This window comes from Leptodactylus fuscus, chromosome 1 (assembly GCF_031893055.1).
Source record: "Leptodactylus fuscus isolate aLepFus1 chromosome 1, aLepFus1.hap2, whole genome shotgun sequence".
Lineage (NCBI taxonomy): Eukaryota > Metazoa > Chordata > Amphibia > Anura > Leptodactylidae > Leptodactylus > Leptodactylus fuscus.
This window is the reverse complement of record NC_134265.1, coordinates 46,138,600-46,155,000: the sequence shown is the minus strand read 5'-3', so window position 1 is coordinate 46,155,000 and position 16,401 is coordinate 46,138,600. Positions and strand designations below refer to the sequence as shown.

Here is a 16,401-nt window from a genome sequence, read left to right as displayed (position 1 = left end):
TGCCATGTCGGTGCCCTCCACACAGTATAATGCTATTTTAGCGCCCTACACAGTATACAATCTCCTATAATGCCCCCACACAGTACAGGGGGCCCTTAAGAAACTTCCCCCATCCTCATACATAATGATACTGACAGTGGTCAGAAGAGAAAGACTGATCTGACCACTGTCCCTTTCACACTTATATATTAAAGTAGTGGCAGTGTGGACTGGCATTCGTCTCTACCGCCTATACAGCAGAATAGCAACATGGATGATGGTTGTAATACATGAGTGTAATAGGCACTGCAATAGGAAGGTCAGTCTTTCTCCCGACCGCTATCGCAGTAGGAAGGGGACAGGGTTCTGGATGTAGTCCGCTAGTTGTGGGCCCCGTCTGCCTGTTCTTACAGTAAATAACCCTCTCAGCCACAGGATACTGCGATGGTCTGGATGGGTTAGATATAATACGTTACGTCTTCTATACTACAGGGCAGGTGTTACTTATCCAGAGATTTATTCTCTTCCATATCTGAAGTCAGGAAGGAATCTTTATTTCTCTTGACGCGAGCGTATTCCATCACAGAGCTTCCTCTGGATCAATCCTTTAGGATAATAGGTCAGGTCTTGATAGATTTATAACTTTTTATGAACTATGTTACTACTTCTAAATTCCTCCTGTGGAATATACAGATTGTACCATACACGATAGACTAAATACATGAACAGACTTTCTTCTATTTATCAATTCTGGGCGTCCTTCAGCTTCAGCAAGAAGAAAAATCATCTTGTTCTGATCCAATACAAAATCCTGTATCGCCTCACTGCACAGATGTGAAAAATGTGGAGCTTCTTAGAGGAGACTAACTTTTTTTTAGGGGTTTATTATTTGCAGCGGGATGTAGCACCAAATCTATTTATAGGGGTTGACACCATAAACTACATGTGTAATGTGTAGTTGGAGCATATAAAAGGATGGTAATGGGAAAATAAGGTAAAAAGGGTTAAAAAGAGCCAAGCACAAAGGTTACCCCGAGTCACAACTTCTATCGTTTCTGTGGTTGATTTATTATTTCAGGGTTTTTCAGCAGTTTCTTAGAGTCTCATGTATGTATCCTTAAGGGCTCGTTCACACTGGGCAAGAGGGGGCAGATTTTGGGCTGAATCCACGTCAGAATCTGCCCCCTCACAATAGAGGTCTATGTAGAAGCGAGCTGCCCTTTCTTCAGGCTGATTCAGCCCCGGTGTCCACCTCATGGCAGCACCCACCGGACTAGGCTCATTCATTTGGGCCAACTCCCGAGCGGGAAGCCGTGACAGTCGCGGCAGGTGCATTTTGGTCCTATTCTGACGTGGCTTCCCGTATCAGAATCAGGACCAAAATACGCCTTTCCATGTCCCGTGTGAACGTGGCCTAAGGATCCCTTGCTTTAAAGGATAGAAAAAACAAATACAAGAACAAAAAATTCTATGGGTGTAAACCCCTCCCCAATCCATTCTCAGGACTGGTAGGGATCTTAGAGGCTGGACCCCAACTGATCAGCAATTTATCATATAGTCTATGGGTAGAGGATACATTATTTTCATGCCATAGCCCCTTTAAGAAATCAAGCCAATTTTCACCAAGTTTCTTATTGTAGCTATGATCAATCTAAAGAAGTAACTTCCCCTCTTTTGCAATAGAAAGTTTTTGGCTTTGTATATCGCACAGAGGCACTATGATTCACTAAGATGCAACCTATATTAATCACAAGTGGCATTTTTACATGGTGGGATTGGGTGGGGTCATATGCCATGTCTGAGTGACATAATTTTGCCACCATTGTGGTACAAGTGACTGCAGTAATCTACACCAGCTAAGGCCCGGTTCGCATCTGTGTTCAGGTTTCCATTTGGGGAGTCTGCTTGGGTACTCCCCCAAACAGTAACCTATACCCATACAAAAGCAGTTACCAATGGAAAGCCGCAGACCTCATAGACTATAATGGGGTCTGTGTGGTTTCTGCACAAAACATGCAGAGAGAAAAGTGCTGCTTGCAGGACCCCATTATAGTCTATGGTGTCCACAGGTTTCCCAGGTAACCACTTTTTTATGCGCATAGAATTCTGTTCGGGGGGCCCCAAGCAGATTTCCCAAACGGAAACCCAAACGCAGATGTGAACCAGGCCTAAGAGCTACTGTAGCCAAGGTGTACAGGCTCCTCGTAATTCGTGTTGAGGTGGAGGTTAGGCTGGGTTCACATCCGTGCCAGAGTCTCCATTGGATAGACTGTCTCAGAAACAGCCGAAAATCGTTGGATACAAAAGTCCAGCACAGAGGACTTTTTTCTCCATCACTTTTAGTTTTAAAATGGTGGACATTATAGTCTATGAGGTCCGCTGGTGTCTGTTTTAGTGGTCCTGCTCTCTGTCATTTAGGTCCCCAGACAGACCTGAACGACAGAGGCCATGGTGCTAGTGTGAACCTAGTGCAAGACCAACGCAATAGCATGGCATAAGCCGTAGCTTATTGATAGCCATAATAGCATATCCAGTGCAAAACTGGAACCAAAAACGAAAAGCTGATATAATCACTAAAATTCAATCGCTTCTCGGAAACAGAGGCCAGGAGTCAGTGTGAAAAGAGCCTAAAAGAGCGACTTAAAGTGATATTTACCTTAACCAGGTGTGTTAATGTGGTCAGGATAGCGCATCGTAACATATTGTGCTCCTCACTTTGCTTCCAGAGTAGAGGTAAATACTGAACAAGACAGCCAACAAAAGGGCGAATCTGTGAATAGCAAACACATCACAAGTCACTCAAAATGTCAAAATAAAGGGAAAAACCTAATAAGACAGACCGCACTTACACATAAATGTAATACGCTCCACACATGTAGGGAGATAGAATGATGCAGTAACCAATATATATATATATGTATATATATATATATATATATATATATATATATATATATATTGTACATTTCAGGTATAATGACCCCATCACCATGGTCTATGAAAGGCAGCACCAACTTCCATGCCATTGCTACTTACTCCTGTAGTAGTACTACCGTACGACAGTCCTGTATTTATCAAAGCTAATGGCTGGTTTCAGGAGGTCAATCCAGGTACACATTATAAAGGGATTATTTAGAAAGGAGATCTGCAAATGTCAGAGCTCTCCAACCAAAAGTTTTGTTTTTTACATTAAAAATGACTATGAATGTAAAGAGCAAAATCCCAATCTTAGGTGGCAGACTTCTGACCCTGCCACCACAGTAATATTGCACAATGCAGAGTTAGAATACCCAGTGCCATTTTTTCTAATCTGTCCAAGTCCAGTCTTCCTTTCTGTAAAATGGACACTAGTGTCTCAATGACTTAGTAGGCATAGGTAATTGTCCCCTGACCTCAGCTGATATATACAAGAAGTAGGATCAACTGCTGACACCCCACAGATCATGAAAACAGGCACTCTGTGTATTTACAGTACGGTGCAAATGTTTTAGGCAGGTGTGGAAAAAATAAAGTAAAGAAAGAATGCTTTCAAAAACACAAGTGAATAAACAAAAGAGAAATCTAAATCCCATCAATATTTGGTGTGACCTTTGCCCTTTGGAGGAGGAGTCCTGGAAGTGATGATCCGGCCCCCGCAGAGCCCTGATCTCACTATCCTCCAGTCTGTCTGGCATTACATGAAGAGACAGAAGGATTGGAACAAGCCTACATCCACAGAAGATCTCGGCTTAGTTCTTCAAGATGGCGGGAACAACCTCCCTGCTGAGTTCCTTCAAAAACTGTCTGTACTGTACTGAGAAGGATTGATGGAGAGAAAGGGCAAAGGTCACACCAAATATTGATGGGATTTAGATTTCTCTTTTATTCATTCACTTAATTTTATTAATCGCCAAATATAAAATATTAACCCTTTAAGCATTCCGACTTTGGAGCATTTCCCCCTCTATGCCTGCCTAAAATTTTTGCACCACACTGTACATGTAAAAGAAGCAGCAGTGCACCTGTGCGGTGGGAAGGAGATACATCATATTTGTGGGTAGGCATCTAAGGGAAATCTTCATGGAAACCTACCCTACACACCCTTGTCAACATTCATTTACCAATAAATTGAAGGGGTTGTTTGGCTAACTAAAAATGTTTTTAAAATGCCTCAGAATTTTTCAAAATACTAAAATAAGCCATAATCATAATAATAATATGCCCAAAATCCCCTTAATTTATACAATGGGTTGTGGTGTGTGCAAATATTATTATATGGAAAATACACAATGTAATAAGGATAGCATTTAAAGGGAACCTGTGACATGGAAAATACAACCCAATCTGCAGGCAGCATGTTATAGAGCAGGAGGAGTTGAGCAGATTAATGTATTTTTTCCACGTTCAGATTGACCTATGGGTTTTTTTTATCGGTGCTGAGGACGGAAACCCAGCGGATTGACACAGGGCGCAAGTGTGAACGACCCCTTAGAAGAATGGAATTAGCACCAAAATCTGCAACATAGTCTGAATGTAACACAGATTTGGTCATAGATTTGGGGGAAAAACACCTGCAGCAAACACTTTTACGTGTGCATATGTAGTCTAAGGGACCAAACAGACATAAATCCTACTACGGTCATTATGGACAGTTACCTGCATATTCACCCTTTCAATAACACATGATAGTACATGGAGGATTTGCATCTTCGAATCACATTCTGTAACTTGCTGAAGCAGCTGGAAAAGCAGGCTAAAGATGGACTCCAAGTACTGAAAATGAGAAAATCATGCAAAGATTGCTGTCAGCAAAAAATACACATCCACAGAGCAAGAACTAGAAAAATATTTCCTGATGATAAATATATCATTATCACGCACCATTGAGTCAACCTGAGCACATATGTCTATTTCAGGAGGTAGAGGGACACTGGCTACATCTGACAGCTATTCCTACCTGCTCCCGAATTACCTGGGAACGAGCATTCAGTGGGAAGAAGGAAACAAACTGATCCTATATCATACTGGTGGCAACTTATCTCCCCGTGAGACAATGGCTAGGGCTTGTTACACTGTATTGAGGATATCTGGTGAACCCCATTCACACCAGATGGACAGTCACTCCTTATGGAAGGGTATGTTCCCATGGCTCAGGAATTGGAAGCTGAATTTTTCCACTTGACCAAATTTCATGTGAAATTCCTCACCTGCCAGGTGGTATTTTAACGCCCCACATTCACTTCAATAGGATGTACCGTATATACTCAAGTATAAGCCGACCCAAATATAAGCCGGGACCCCTAATTTTACCACAAAAAACTGGGAAAACTTATTGACTCAAGTATAAGCCGAGGGGGGAAATGCAGCAGCTACTGGAAAATTTCAAAAATTAAAATGATCGGAGTTTTTGGGTGCAGTAGGTGCTGGGGAAGGGGAGGGGGTGTTTTGGTTGTCTGTCTGCCCCTTCCCTGAGCTTGAGGACTGTTTTTTTTCTTCCCCCACTTGGAATTCAGCCTGATGGAACAGGAGCACTGCAGATCCCCTATATTCAGTAGACCGGGCACTGTCAGACACCGGGATACCTAATGTGTTTGTGTTTCACAGTCATTTTCTACTTTTGTATGTATTCTAGGGAAAGGAGGGATTTAGAACTTTTATTTTTTTAATATGTTTTTTTTTCCCACTATTTTATGGGAGATTCTATACATTGATATTGTGGCTGGTCATAGCCCCAAAATTCCACCATGTGAACATAACCTTGTAGGCAGATTTGGCCAACACTTACAATACCTAATGTGTACTTCAGCCCAGCTGCATAGGTATATAGCAGAGACGTAGCTAGCGGAGGGGCAGAGGGAGTGGCTGCCCCCGGCCCACCATCTCTGTGGGCCCCACCATGCGGCCACCATTAATGCTTTACTTTTAACTAGATCGGTTTCTGCATTATGACAAAAACAGCGAAATCTAGAAACAGAAACTGTTGTCCCAAAATATCCATAAGCAAATTTATAGTAGGCCTTAATGAAAAATGTCCAATCCTTTAGTTTCTACCGTTTTATGTAGACCTATGTGACTCCATGGTGACAGAAAGCAAATTTTGTGTAGTTGTCTTTTCTCCCATGACGTTATGGGCAATGTACATTCAGTGGGTTAGACAGAATAAACAGAATCGGATTATCGGATCAGACTTCACCGAGTTTGTTTGTTGTCTGTTACCAGGGAGATGCACAGGAGCTGGAGAAGCAAAGTGGTGTGAAATTTTCATCAACACCTTGTGCAAAGACGTCTCATTTCCCGTTTTATATGCAATGAAAGAATTGGGTTCTTAAAACAGATAAGAGCTTTAGTACAGTTAGTTTTAATAAATCTTCCCCATAGTCTTTAAAGGGTTTTTCTTAGGATAGGATATCAATATCTAATCGGTGGGGTCTGACACCCGGCTCGGCTGCTCAGTTCAGTGTCTACGGATAGATCATCAAGTAATCCAGAAAAACAAAGGAGGGGTCATCAAGTAATCCCGAAAAACACAGAGAGGTCATCAAGTAATCCTTAAGGAAAGTGTAGGTAATATAGCTAAAATTGCCTCAGTTAAAGCCCCTGTTACAAGACGTCTAGTTATGTACCGATCGGGTTCCTTAGGCCTGGTTCACATCTGTGTTCGGTATTCCAAGTCCGCTTGGGGAACCCCTGAACAGAATACTGAACACATTAAAAAGCAGTTAGCTAGGAAACCACATGGACCCCATAGACTATAATGAGGTCCGTGAGCTTTCTGCGCGGTGTCCACACAAATCATGCGGAGAGAAAAGCACTGTACGCAGTACGGAATACCGAACGCAGATGTGAACTGGGCCTTGACTCCTGGCTGCAAGGTGTAGCCAACCCTGCAAAGTCCAGGAGGTTGCCTAAAGGCAAGGGTGACCTCTCCACGTCCCAGATGAGGTGGCAAATCTCCAGGGCCTAAGGGAATGCTCTCAAATCCCCTGGGCTACCAGTCTCTTTAAGCATAGCTTTGACACTTTATGCATTGGCCATGTCAGTAAAAAAATAAAATAAAATAAAATTGCTAAATTTTGCGAATAAAAAGATCTTGATAAGTCTACTGACTATGCTAATGGAAGTTTTAGGTCTGTAGAAAGCTTTTATGTTTTCCGATATCATCTGTAGATTTGGGTGATTTGTCTACAAGTCAATTCTGATAAAAGCAATGGTCAACATTTCCATTATGCAAAAACACATGCTAGCTATTAAATGCTCCGTAAACTCTTCCAGTACTTTAGACAGGCGTAATTGCTACCTTTAACATCAGAAAGTGATATAAATGAATTATCAATCCCATAAATTTGAGGTTACAAAGTTAATAAAAATGTGTCCCGTGTTCACAGAAATCCCATCTACTTTACACACCAGGATGAATGTCACAGAGACTGCTCATATGAATAATGGAAAATAGAACAAAGGGTCCTTTATCCGGTCACTTCTTAAAAGTGTAAAAGTGGGTATACACCAAGGACGTCTAGCCGCTTATCTACCTCACATAGTGACAGCTGGGTACGGGAGGAAATAAAAGGAAATCCTCGGGGGTTTAGAGTATAATGGCACAATGACACTCGGATCATAGTGCGATGGCACAATGACAACTGAGATTTGACTATAATGCCACATTGACACCTGTGCTTGCATAGGAATGATACTGTGATACAAAGTTGAAGAACAATGGCAAACTATTACTTGAGCCAAAGAACAGTAACCATGTACAATGTAATATGGGGGACCAAAAAATGCATAAAAAAGCCGCAGCAGTTCCTATATATATACATAGTCGTGTTAATGAGACCACCGCCTACTTTTGACGTCAACGTTAAATAACCAATGGCAGAAGGCACGTGTCATCAGCCATCTGGGTGCACTCATTATTATGGAAGGCACGATGGATCAACACAAGTATGCATCTATCCTTGTGGACCATGTTCACCCCTACATATGAAATGTTTCTCCTCAGGATGATGGCATCTACCAGCGGGACAATGTGACGTGTCATAAAGCTCGCAGTGTACGTGCGTGGTTCGAGGAGCATCAGGATGAGTTTACCGCACTCCCTTGGCCAGCAAATTCCCCGGACTTGAACCCAATTGAGAATCTGTGGGTTCACCTCGATCGGGTTGTTCGCGCCATGGATGCTCAACCGCGTAACCTAGCGCAGCTGGCCATGGCACTGGAGTTGGCATGGCTCAACATCCCAGTGACATCATCACAACATCCCCTCTGTTCCTGCACATCTCGCAGCGGTCCGCTCTGCCAAAGGTGGTTACTCTGGATTTTGACAGGTGGTCACATTAATGTGACTGGACTGTGTGTATCTGTAATGGAGCACACCTAATATTACGATTAGTATTTCCAATATAATTAATAATTGAGACGAACCTACCGGCAAAAACTGCTCTGTTCTGAACTCAAAATCGTCAACCGGTAAACCAAAAAATTAAGGAAAAAAACTCAACAATGATACCTTAATATAAAAAGGGCCAGCCTTATTGATGTCTATACAGCATGTAGTTTTTAGAAAATGTTCCATATTAATGCTATATCCACTTTTGCAATCATTATTTTGATTATTTAATGCATCTAAAAGAAAAAAAACAGAGCACCTTTGCAAACCGTCTTGATTAGAAATCTCATTTTGCATTCTCAGGACGTGTCTTTTCATGATCACAGACTACGAACGAATTCTGTGTAGTCAGATACTACTGTATAGTCAGCCATACTCCTTTATATCTGTCTACGACTTCTTGCTATCAAAAGGATATTAACAAAACATGGTGGTCAGATATAAAGAAGAATAACTGCAAAATCAGACTACACAGTTCGTTTGTAGTCTGTTACCATGCAGACACATATGTCTGCAAGGGATCTGTAAATGCCGCTTCCATCTTCTTCAGGAACGGGCTCTTCACGCATTTTCTTACGGGGGTGGCTTCAAACTTCTAGGCCTCGGGAAAAGCCGACTGCACATGCCTGCCGGCCACAAGAAAATGGCCGCTTACAATAATGTGCAAGTGGCCATGCACAGTTGGCTTTGCCCTAGGCCTGAGGCCTAGAAGTTTGAAGCCACTACTGGAAGAAGACACAGGGAGAGGCCGTTCTTGAAGAAGATGGAGACTTCGCTGGAGATTTCTCTCGCAGCATTGGGGACGCCCCCAGTGCTGTTTGAGCACTGGGGCCCACCCCCAATGCTGTGAGAGAACTCATTTGCATACCAAAGAAAACCGGATTACATGCCGAACGGCAGCACAGAGATTATTTTGCAAGTTGGCTTCACTTTTGTTGTTTACTATTTTTTTTTAGATACATTGGAGCAATAAAAGAAATGGTTGTGAATGGGAACACAGTATGTAAGTTTATATAATAAAGTAAATATAAAGATCTTTACGTCTCACATGATAATAATCAATGGGCTATAAAGAGGGGATATTTCTAATGTTTTCTGCTCCAACAGTCACATATTTTCTTTCAACATTGTACAAAGTTTTAATATTAGGAACCGACCTTCACTTTATATACTGAAATGCTAATAATAAAAATTTTCCGATAGGTCTGACCCTTGCCATTCATTATATTGGGACCCATGCATAGTATGGAAAATGTGGTCGTATTCGGTAAACAAAGGCTGTGTTGTCATTGTCGCTGTTCTTATATGGTAATCAATTATTTCTATTTTCAGAAGCTTAACGCAGTTTTAAGGGCAAAGTGGTACCGCGGTGCTCAGCGGGAGCAAAATGAATTTAATTAGAATGGCATTTATGAATAGAGCAACATATTTCCATTTGCAAACACGTAGCCAAAGGATATCCAATTTCAAGGTTGTAGCCGTCTCAATGCGAACCTGGAAGACAAGAAGACGAAAGACTTAAAAAAATAAAAGTAAAAACAAAACAAACAAAAACAGATTACGTGCTAGTACTACAGCATTAGCTAAATACAATATAAATGTGTTTACACAGACACGTTGCAAATTAAGCAAGATATGAAGTTTCCTAATACTATATGAAAATCAATTAACAGTTTTTAAGATGTCCAATTGCTATCACTAAAAGGGGTTGTCCAATCATTGTTTTTCACTTTACTGAGCCAACTAGATTACAAAAAAAAGAGATTTTAAAAATTATATATATATATATATATATATATATATATATATATATATATATATATATATATAGTATTTAGCAACAAAAAAAAAACAAAATTCAGATTAATGCGCTCCCCATGATCAAAAAACAAAAAAAACAAAAAAAAAGTCTAACAATAGTAAAATCGTCATAAGCCGAATGGCTTTATAATGGTGAGTATAGGAGATGGCTGCACACCCTAGTTGACCGACTGGCTGGAAACGTACAATCGGTAGGAGACTATAAGAACAAAAGAAAAGAAAAAACCTGGTGGCGCACACCAAAAAACGTTGTATATGCTTTTTTTGAATTTATTAGGATAACGCGTTATCCTAATAAATTCAAAAAAAGCATATACAACGTTTTTTGGTGTGCGCCACCAGGTTTTTTCTTTTCTTTTGTTCATACATATATATATATATATATATATATATATATATATATATATATATATATAATTTTATTTTTATATTGTGAGAGAGTGAAGGGTGTGGTCTGGGAAGACAGGTATGTCCCAGCCAGGGAGCTAAAGGGTGTTTGGTAAAGATTCACACCAGGGAGGTCAGCTGACTAATCAGGCCCTAATAACAGTCTGAGTGTGAAGACTAGCAGGGTGGCACCACACAGACAGAGTTGAGCTGTCCAGACCTGACCTCCAAAGCAGGTTCTGTGCCACCCGTTGCTGTTGCCAAGGTGGGAGACTGGTAGCCAGTCCCCTGTATAGTCAGGGAAAAGTTTCCTTACGTTTAAGTTAGTTTCTCAGCCGAGAAGGGTTTTGTTTATCCTGTGGCTGTGCAAAAACAGTGTATGCGTTACATGTGAATAAAGCCTGAACTTTTGTGCAATCCAGTGTCTGTGTCCCTGTTTCCTGCACTGCTACAAGCATCTACCTGAGTGATTCCCCACAATATATATATATATATATATATATATATATATATATATACAGATACACTCACACACATATACACACACACACTTAACTTTTTCTTCCAAGTTAAGAGGCCACTGTCTTAAGACACATACTGTCGGACCACCTTAAAGTGACACTGTCACCAGAACCCAGTGTATCAATCCAGTCCTACTAATAGGTTAATGAAACCTAAATAAATGTGTTATGGCCTTGTGGATCGGTTCCTCTGTTACCAAGATATTACCATTTTTGTCAATATGCAAATGAGCTCTTAGTAGCAATGGGGTGTTGCCACTTATCTCGTCGGAGCATTTGCAACACCCTCATTACTACAAAGAGGTCATCTCCATATTGACAGAAATAGTGACAACTTGGGAAAAGAGGTGCCAATTCACAAGGGAAAAACACTGATTCAGGTGAGCCTATCTACCTATGAGGATGGGTTGATATGTTTTGGTCCTGAAGACAAACTACCTTTAAACATTACAAAAAAAAAATAAAACTCCAAACACTTTTACCAACTCTAGTTCTTAGCATCCGTTAATAGTCACTGCTCTACTGATTCCAGTGGAGTTGGAATTTTTTTTCTCTAGCTCACACCATTCCTGAGCAAACATTGCTATTAGTTTTGGTGCGTTAAGTGCTATATAAGCTCTGCAATGTCAGGTGGGTGGTGTCAGGCAGGGGGCATTTATTCCAGAGCTCCAATCAAAGGCAGCCAATGTCCGAGCTCAGAATCCCACCCCTGTCTACTCCTGCCTGACTATACAGAGCATTAATAATATATCAGACACCAAAACTAACAGCAGTGTTTGCTCAGGAATGGTGGGAGCTAAAGAAAAACCCTTTTCCAGATCTTGCACTGAGCACACAGGTGCAGGACTTGTGACAAAAGCAAGGTCTGCTAACCAGACCATAGCAAGTCGGGCACTGATGTGATCATCACATTACCAGGATAAATTGTTAGATTCTGGATGTGATCAGAGAGGACATAGGTGCTCCTAGGGTCTCCTGCACATGGGAAAATAAATTTGAGAAAATCTAGACCGTATATTGCCTACATTTCCCATACTGAATATGGTCCAGAGACCCGGACCCCATGCATAATTGTGATCTACGGTACTAGCAGTCCATGCTTCTTGGTAGCTCCATTGTCCCATGTATGACAGTAGACATTTGATAACAAGACTGCTGTGAATAGACACATTGGGATGTACAGACGAGAGCTGCCGCGGACTACGACTATATCTAAGCTGGAGCCTGGGCTGCTCATGGAGGTAATAATGCAATATAAGTCCACACTTATCAGTTTCCATGTGACGCTTATCTGTAAATGCTGAAATTAATGGCACAATTAATTCTCTTGTGCAGCACACAGTTTGTCCCTTGCTATCTGCGTGTCTCTACCCTGCTAAATCCCCCTGCCTTTCCCATTCTAAATTAGCCACACAGATGCAATGACATTTTCGAGGTACAAGGGTTGTGTTTTATTTTAATCAGATTATGGTTTAATATCAGCATAGAAGGAACCGAGCATTTTGGACAAACAGAACATTTACATATCCCAGTCTGTCAGTAGTAAATTAGCAGATTACTAAGTATTGTGATTAAGGGGAGAAACAGATGGGACATTGCAAATTATGCAAATGATCAGTAATGACATGTAATGCCAATACTTCACCATTCACTGCTGGCTCATGCCAACATGAAGCATCAACCTCTATGGCTATTAAGTGTATCGCTGTATCATTTACTCGACAAACCATACATAATATCAGAAGGAACTATGCCATATATCATCTATAAGAAATGCTCTCAAAACACTAAAAACCGGAAAACTCCACTAATCTGCCCATTGGTGGTGTAGGAAGTGGGACTGGCAGAGGGGAGCAGCTGATGAAGATTGGGGGGTGAGGTGAATTAGAGCAGCGCAGTTTAAGGTGGACTGGAGGGGGGCGAGGGTGTTTGCTGGGAGTCCATGGAGTAGGGTGTTGCAGTAGTCTAAGCGGGAGATTATGAGGGCATGAACTAGCATCTTAGTGGTTTCAGGGGTGAGGAAGGAGCGTATTTGATGGATGTTCTTGAACTGGAGGCAGCAGGAAGTGTTGAGGGTTTGAACGTGTGACTTGAAGGACAGGTCGGAGCCCAGGGTTACCCCAAGGCATCCGCCTGTGGGACAGGGGTAAGTGGGGTTTCGTTAACTTTGATAGATGGGTCAGGTGGAGGGGCCATACGGGGTGGGGTGAAAATGATGAACTTCGTTTTCTCCATGTTGAGTTTGAGAAAGCGGGAGGAGAGGAAGGAGGCTACGGCCGCTAAGCAATCTGGAACTCTGGCCAGCAGGGAGGTAATGTCTGGTCCAGAGATGTATATTTGGGTGTTGTCGGAATAGCAATGGTACTGGAATCCATGAGATTCTATGAGTTGGCCCAGGCCAAGGGTGTAGAACAGGAGGGGTCCTAGGACGGAGCCCTGGGGGACACCTACAGAGAGAGGGCGAGGTGAGGAGGTGGTGTGTGAGTGGGAGACACTGAATGTGCGGTCGATGAGGTACGAAGAGATCCAGGAATGAGCCAGGTCTGAGATACCAAGGGATGAGAGAATTTCTAACAGGAGGGAGTGGTCAACTGTGTCAAAGGCAGAGGTGAGGTCGAGGAGGAGGAGGACAGAGTAATGGCGCTTGGCTTTGGCAGTTAGAAGGTCATTGGTGACATTTGTTAGGGCAGTTTCAGTGGAGTGCCGGGGTCTGAAGCCTGACTGAAGTCTGTCAAAGAGCAGGTTGGATGAGAGATAGGAGGAGAGTTCGGAGTGGGCATGTTGCTCAAGCAGTTTTGAGGCGTACGGGAGCAGTGAGATGGGACGAAAGTTGGCTGGAGAGGACGGGTTGAGGGACGGTTTCTTAAGTATAGGTGTGACAGTGGCATGTTTGAAGGCGGAGGGGAAGGACCATTGGCTAGGAATAGGTTGAAGAGATGGGTTAGGGCCGGAGTAATGACTTCAGTGAGCTTGGGGATGAGATGTGACTGGATCGAGTCAAGCGCGCAGGAGGTGAGGTGGGATTTGGAGATTAGGGAGGACAGTTTTTCATCAGTGATAGTGGGGAAACAGGTCAAGCATGAGGAGCAGGGAGTAGCTGGGTAGAGGGGTTGTCGGGGGAGTAGGGTGAGACTGTCTCTGATGGTGTCAATTTTAGTTTCACTTTGAACGCTGTAGTGTAAATCTGCAGCATAAATTGAGTATAAGTCTGTGAAAATATTTCGTCTATAAACCTGTACAGAAAAGCCGTGGTTTATCACTCTCATGTGGATATAGTCTTAGTCCTTGGATCCTTGGCAGGTCAATAAAATATCTTACAACCCTGTATGTCTATGGCATTATGGCATGTAGATGGAAGAGGCAGTGCTGGCACGTCTGTAGTAATATTGGATGGCCTGTCTCATACACATAATGATGGATGGATGGGTGGGGGAAGGTTATGGTGATAACTCAATATACAGCATATTCCCTATAGACGTGTCATAAGCCTGGATTAGAGCAAAGTAGACAAACAGCTGAGGTCCAAAAATCAAACCAAGACAAGTGTATCATGTAATCTCATGCATCCAGATATACACATGTAATCTCACTTAAGTAAAACCACACAAATCATCCATGTACTAAGATGGAGCGGAGGATGTACCGATGGGAAATATCCTACATACAGGACACGTCTCTTTAACCATTTCAGGCCAGAGACATTTTCCCCGGTCCAAGATGGGACACATGTTCGGGTTTTTTTCATACATGCGGTTTTGAAGGCTACAACATTTTTACCTTTGGGTTAATCAAATCATTCTTTCGGTGATAAATAGGGCTTTATTTTTTCATAGTTTTTCTATATCTTAATATCTGAGAAAACGTAAACAAAAAAGGAGGCTCTTTTTTCACATTTTTCATGTTTGTTTTTTTTTATAGCACAAAGTGGTACTACAATTTTAAATATTTCTCCCTCCATGAAGGTAATTTTTACACAGATGACACTTATTGTTGCGCCAATGGGGGCGGGGGCCAGAACCTGTGACAAGTGCGTGGTGGTGGCTTTTTTTTTTTAACTTTTTTTTATTTTGATTTGATTTCCCCCATTACTGGGGCTGATCTGGGTCCTCTAGGACCCAGCAGTTAACGTAGTTCCCAGTCCCTGGTGGTCATGTGACTGTGGGGCCAGAAGTCGATAGGTAATAACTAATACAGGTTTTTACAAGTTCTTCAATAATTGTTTTGGAGGCTACAGACAGTAAACCTTGAATATATACCAGGGAGTCTGTCAACAGTAAATTACCTATAAATCAAATCCTAGTACTTTGTATAGGTGATTGTACAGTTTCCAAATATTCCTCCGTTATTCAGTTTTGTTGCCCCATTCTCACGTAAATCACCATTTTATTCATATGCAAATGATGGGAAAGTGCTTTGGAGGCGTGACTTAGCTCATCTGGTTTTTAGTCCCAGCTGAACGTTTCCCTCTCATTTGTGTATGTATATACAGAGGGTTTTCACTCTTACATTTGGGGTTTCCATTGCCAATTCTGATATTTTCATGGCAAGAATTGTTGTAAAAAATACCAGAACTTCTTCAAATTCCATTAAAGGGGCAGTCTAGTTTAGGCAGATGCAAAGTAAACAGATAAAAACAGTATTGCTTGAGCGCTGCTAAGGGCTCGTTCACATCTGTGTTCACTGTCCTTATTGCAGGTTTCCGTTTCCTGCATAAAACAGATGCAGGAGACCGAAACCTGCAGGAGACTCTCTCACCCATTCATTTGAATGGGTGAGAAAGCTGTCCGGCCGTGAGCGGCAGTGAGCGTTTTGCGCTCTCCGCCGCGAAACCGGGTTTTTTAATCCGGACACAGAGTCGGACATGCACTACTCTGTGTCCGGATAAAAAAATCCGGTTTCGCGGCGGAGAGCCTAAAACGCTCACCGCCGCTCACGGCCGGACCCGGTCTATGGTTTCCGTCTTCTGCCATGCAGAAGACGGAAACCATAGAACGGAGACATGAACGCAGGTGTGAACCCAGCGTAAGGGAGACAATGGTGGACTGTCCAGTTTATTGAAAAAGACTGTACAAAAAACGGCAACGCATTTCAACACTGTATAGGTGTCTTCGTCAGGCCCCCCACGTGGAGTCAAATGGAAATCAAACAGAACTTTTTGGTTTCTATTTGACTCCACACAGAAACACACAGAAACACGTTGCCATTTTTTGTTCAGTATTGTGGAATAAACTTTCAGACCTATATTACTGGAAAGTCCACCATTGACTTTCTTAGCAGCGCTCAAGCAATACTGTTTTTATCATTTTACTTTGCATTATATGGTGG

General features: G+C 42.1%; 1 protein-coding gene across 1 annotated transcript in view; it reads right to left on the bottom strand.

Moving 5' to 3' along the window:
- Positions 1-16,401, bottom strand: part of IPO11 (importin 11) — a 335,766-nt gene that overhangs the window by 203,723 nt on the left and 115,642 nt on the right. The window contains exons 17-20 of the mRNA XM_075269811.1: positions 9,808-9,841; positions 8,387-8,427; positions 4,615-4,731; positions 2,636-2,749 (exon numbers count right to left, since the gene is read on the bottom strand). Coding sequence (XP_075125912.1) covers positions 2,636-2,749; positions 4,615-4,731; positions 8,387-8,427; positions 9,808-9,841 — 306 coding nt within the window. The remainder of the gene's footprint in view (positions 1-2,635; positions 2,750-4,614; positions 4,732-8,386; positions 8,428-9,807; positions 9,842-16,401) is intronic.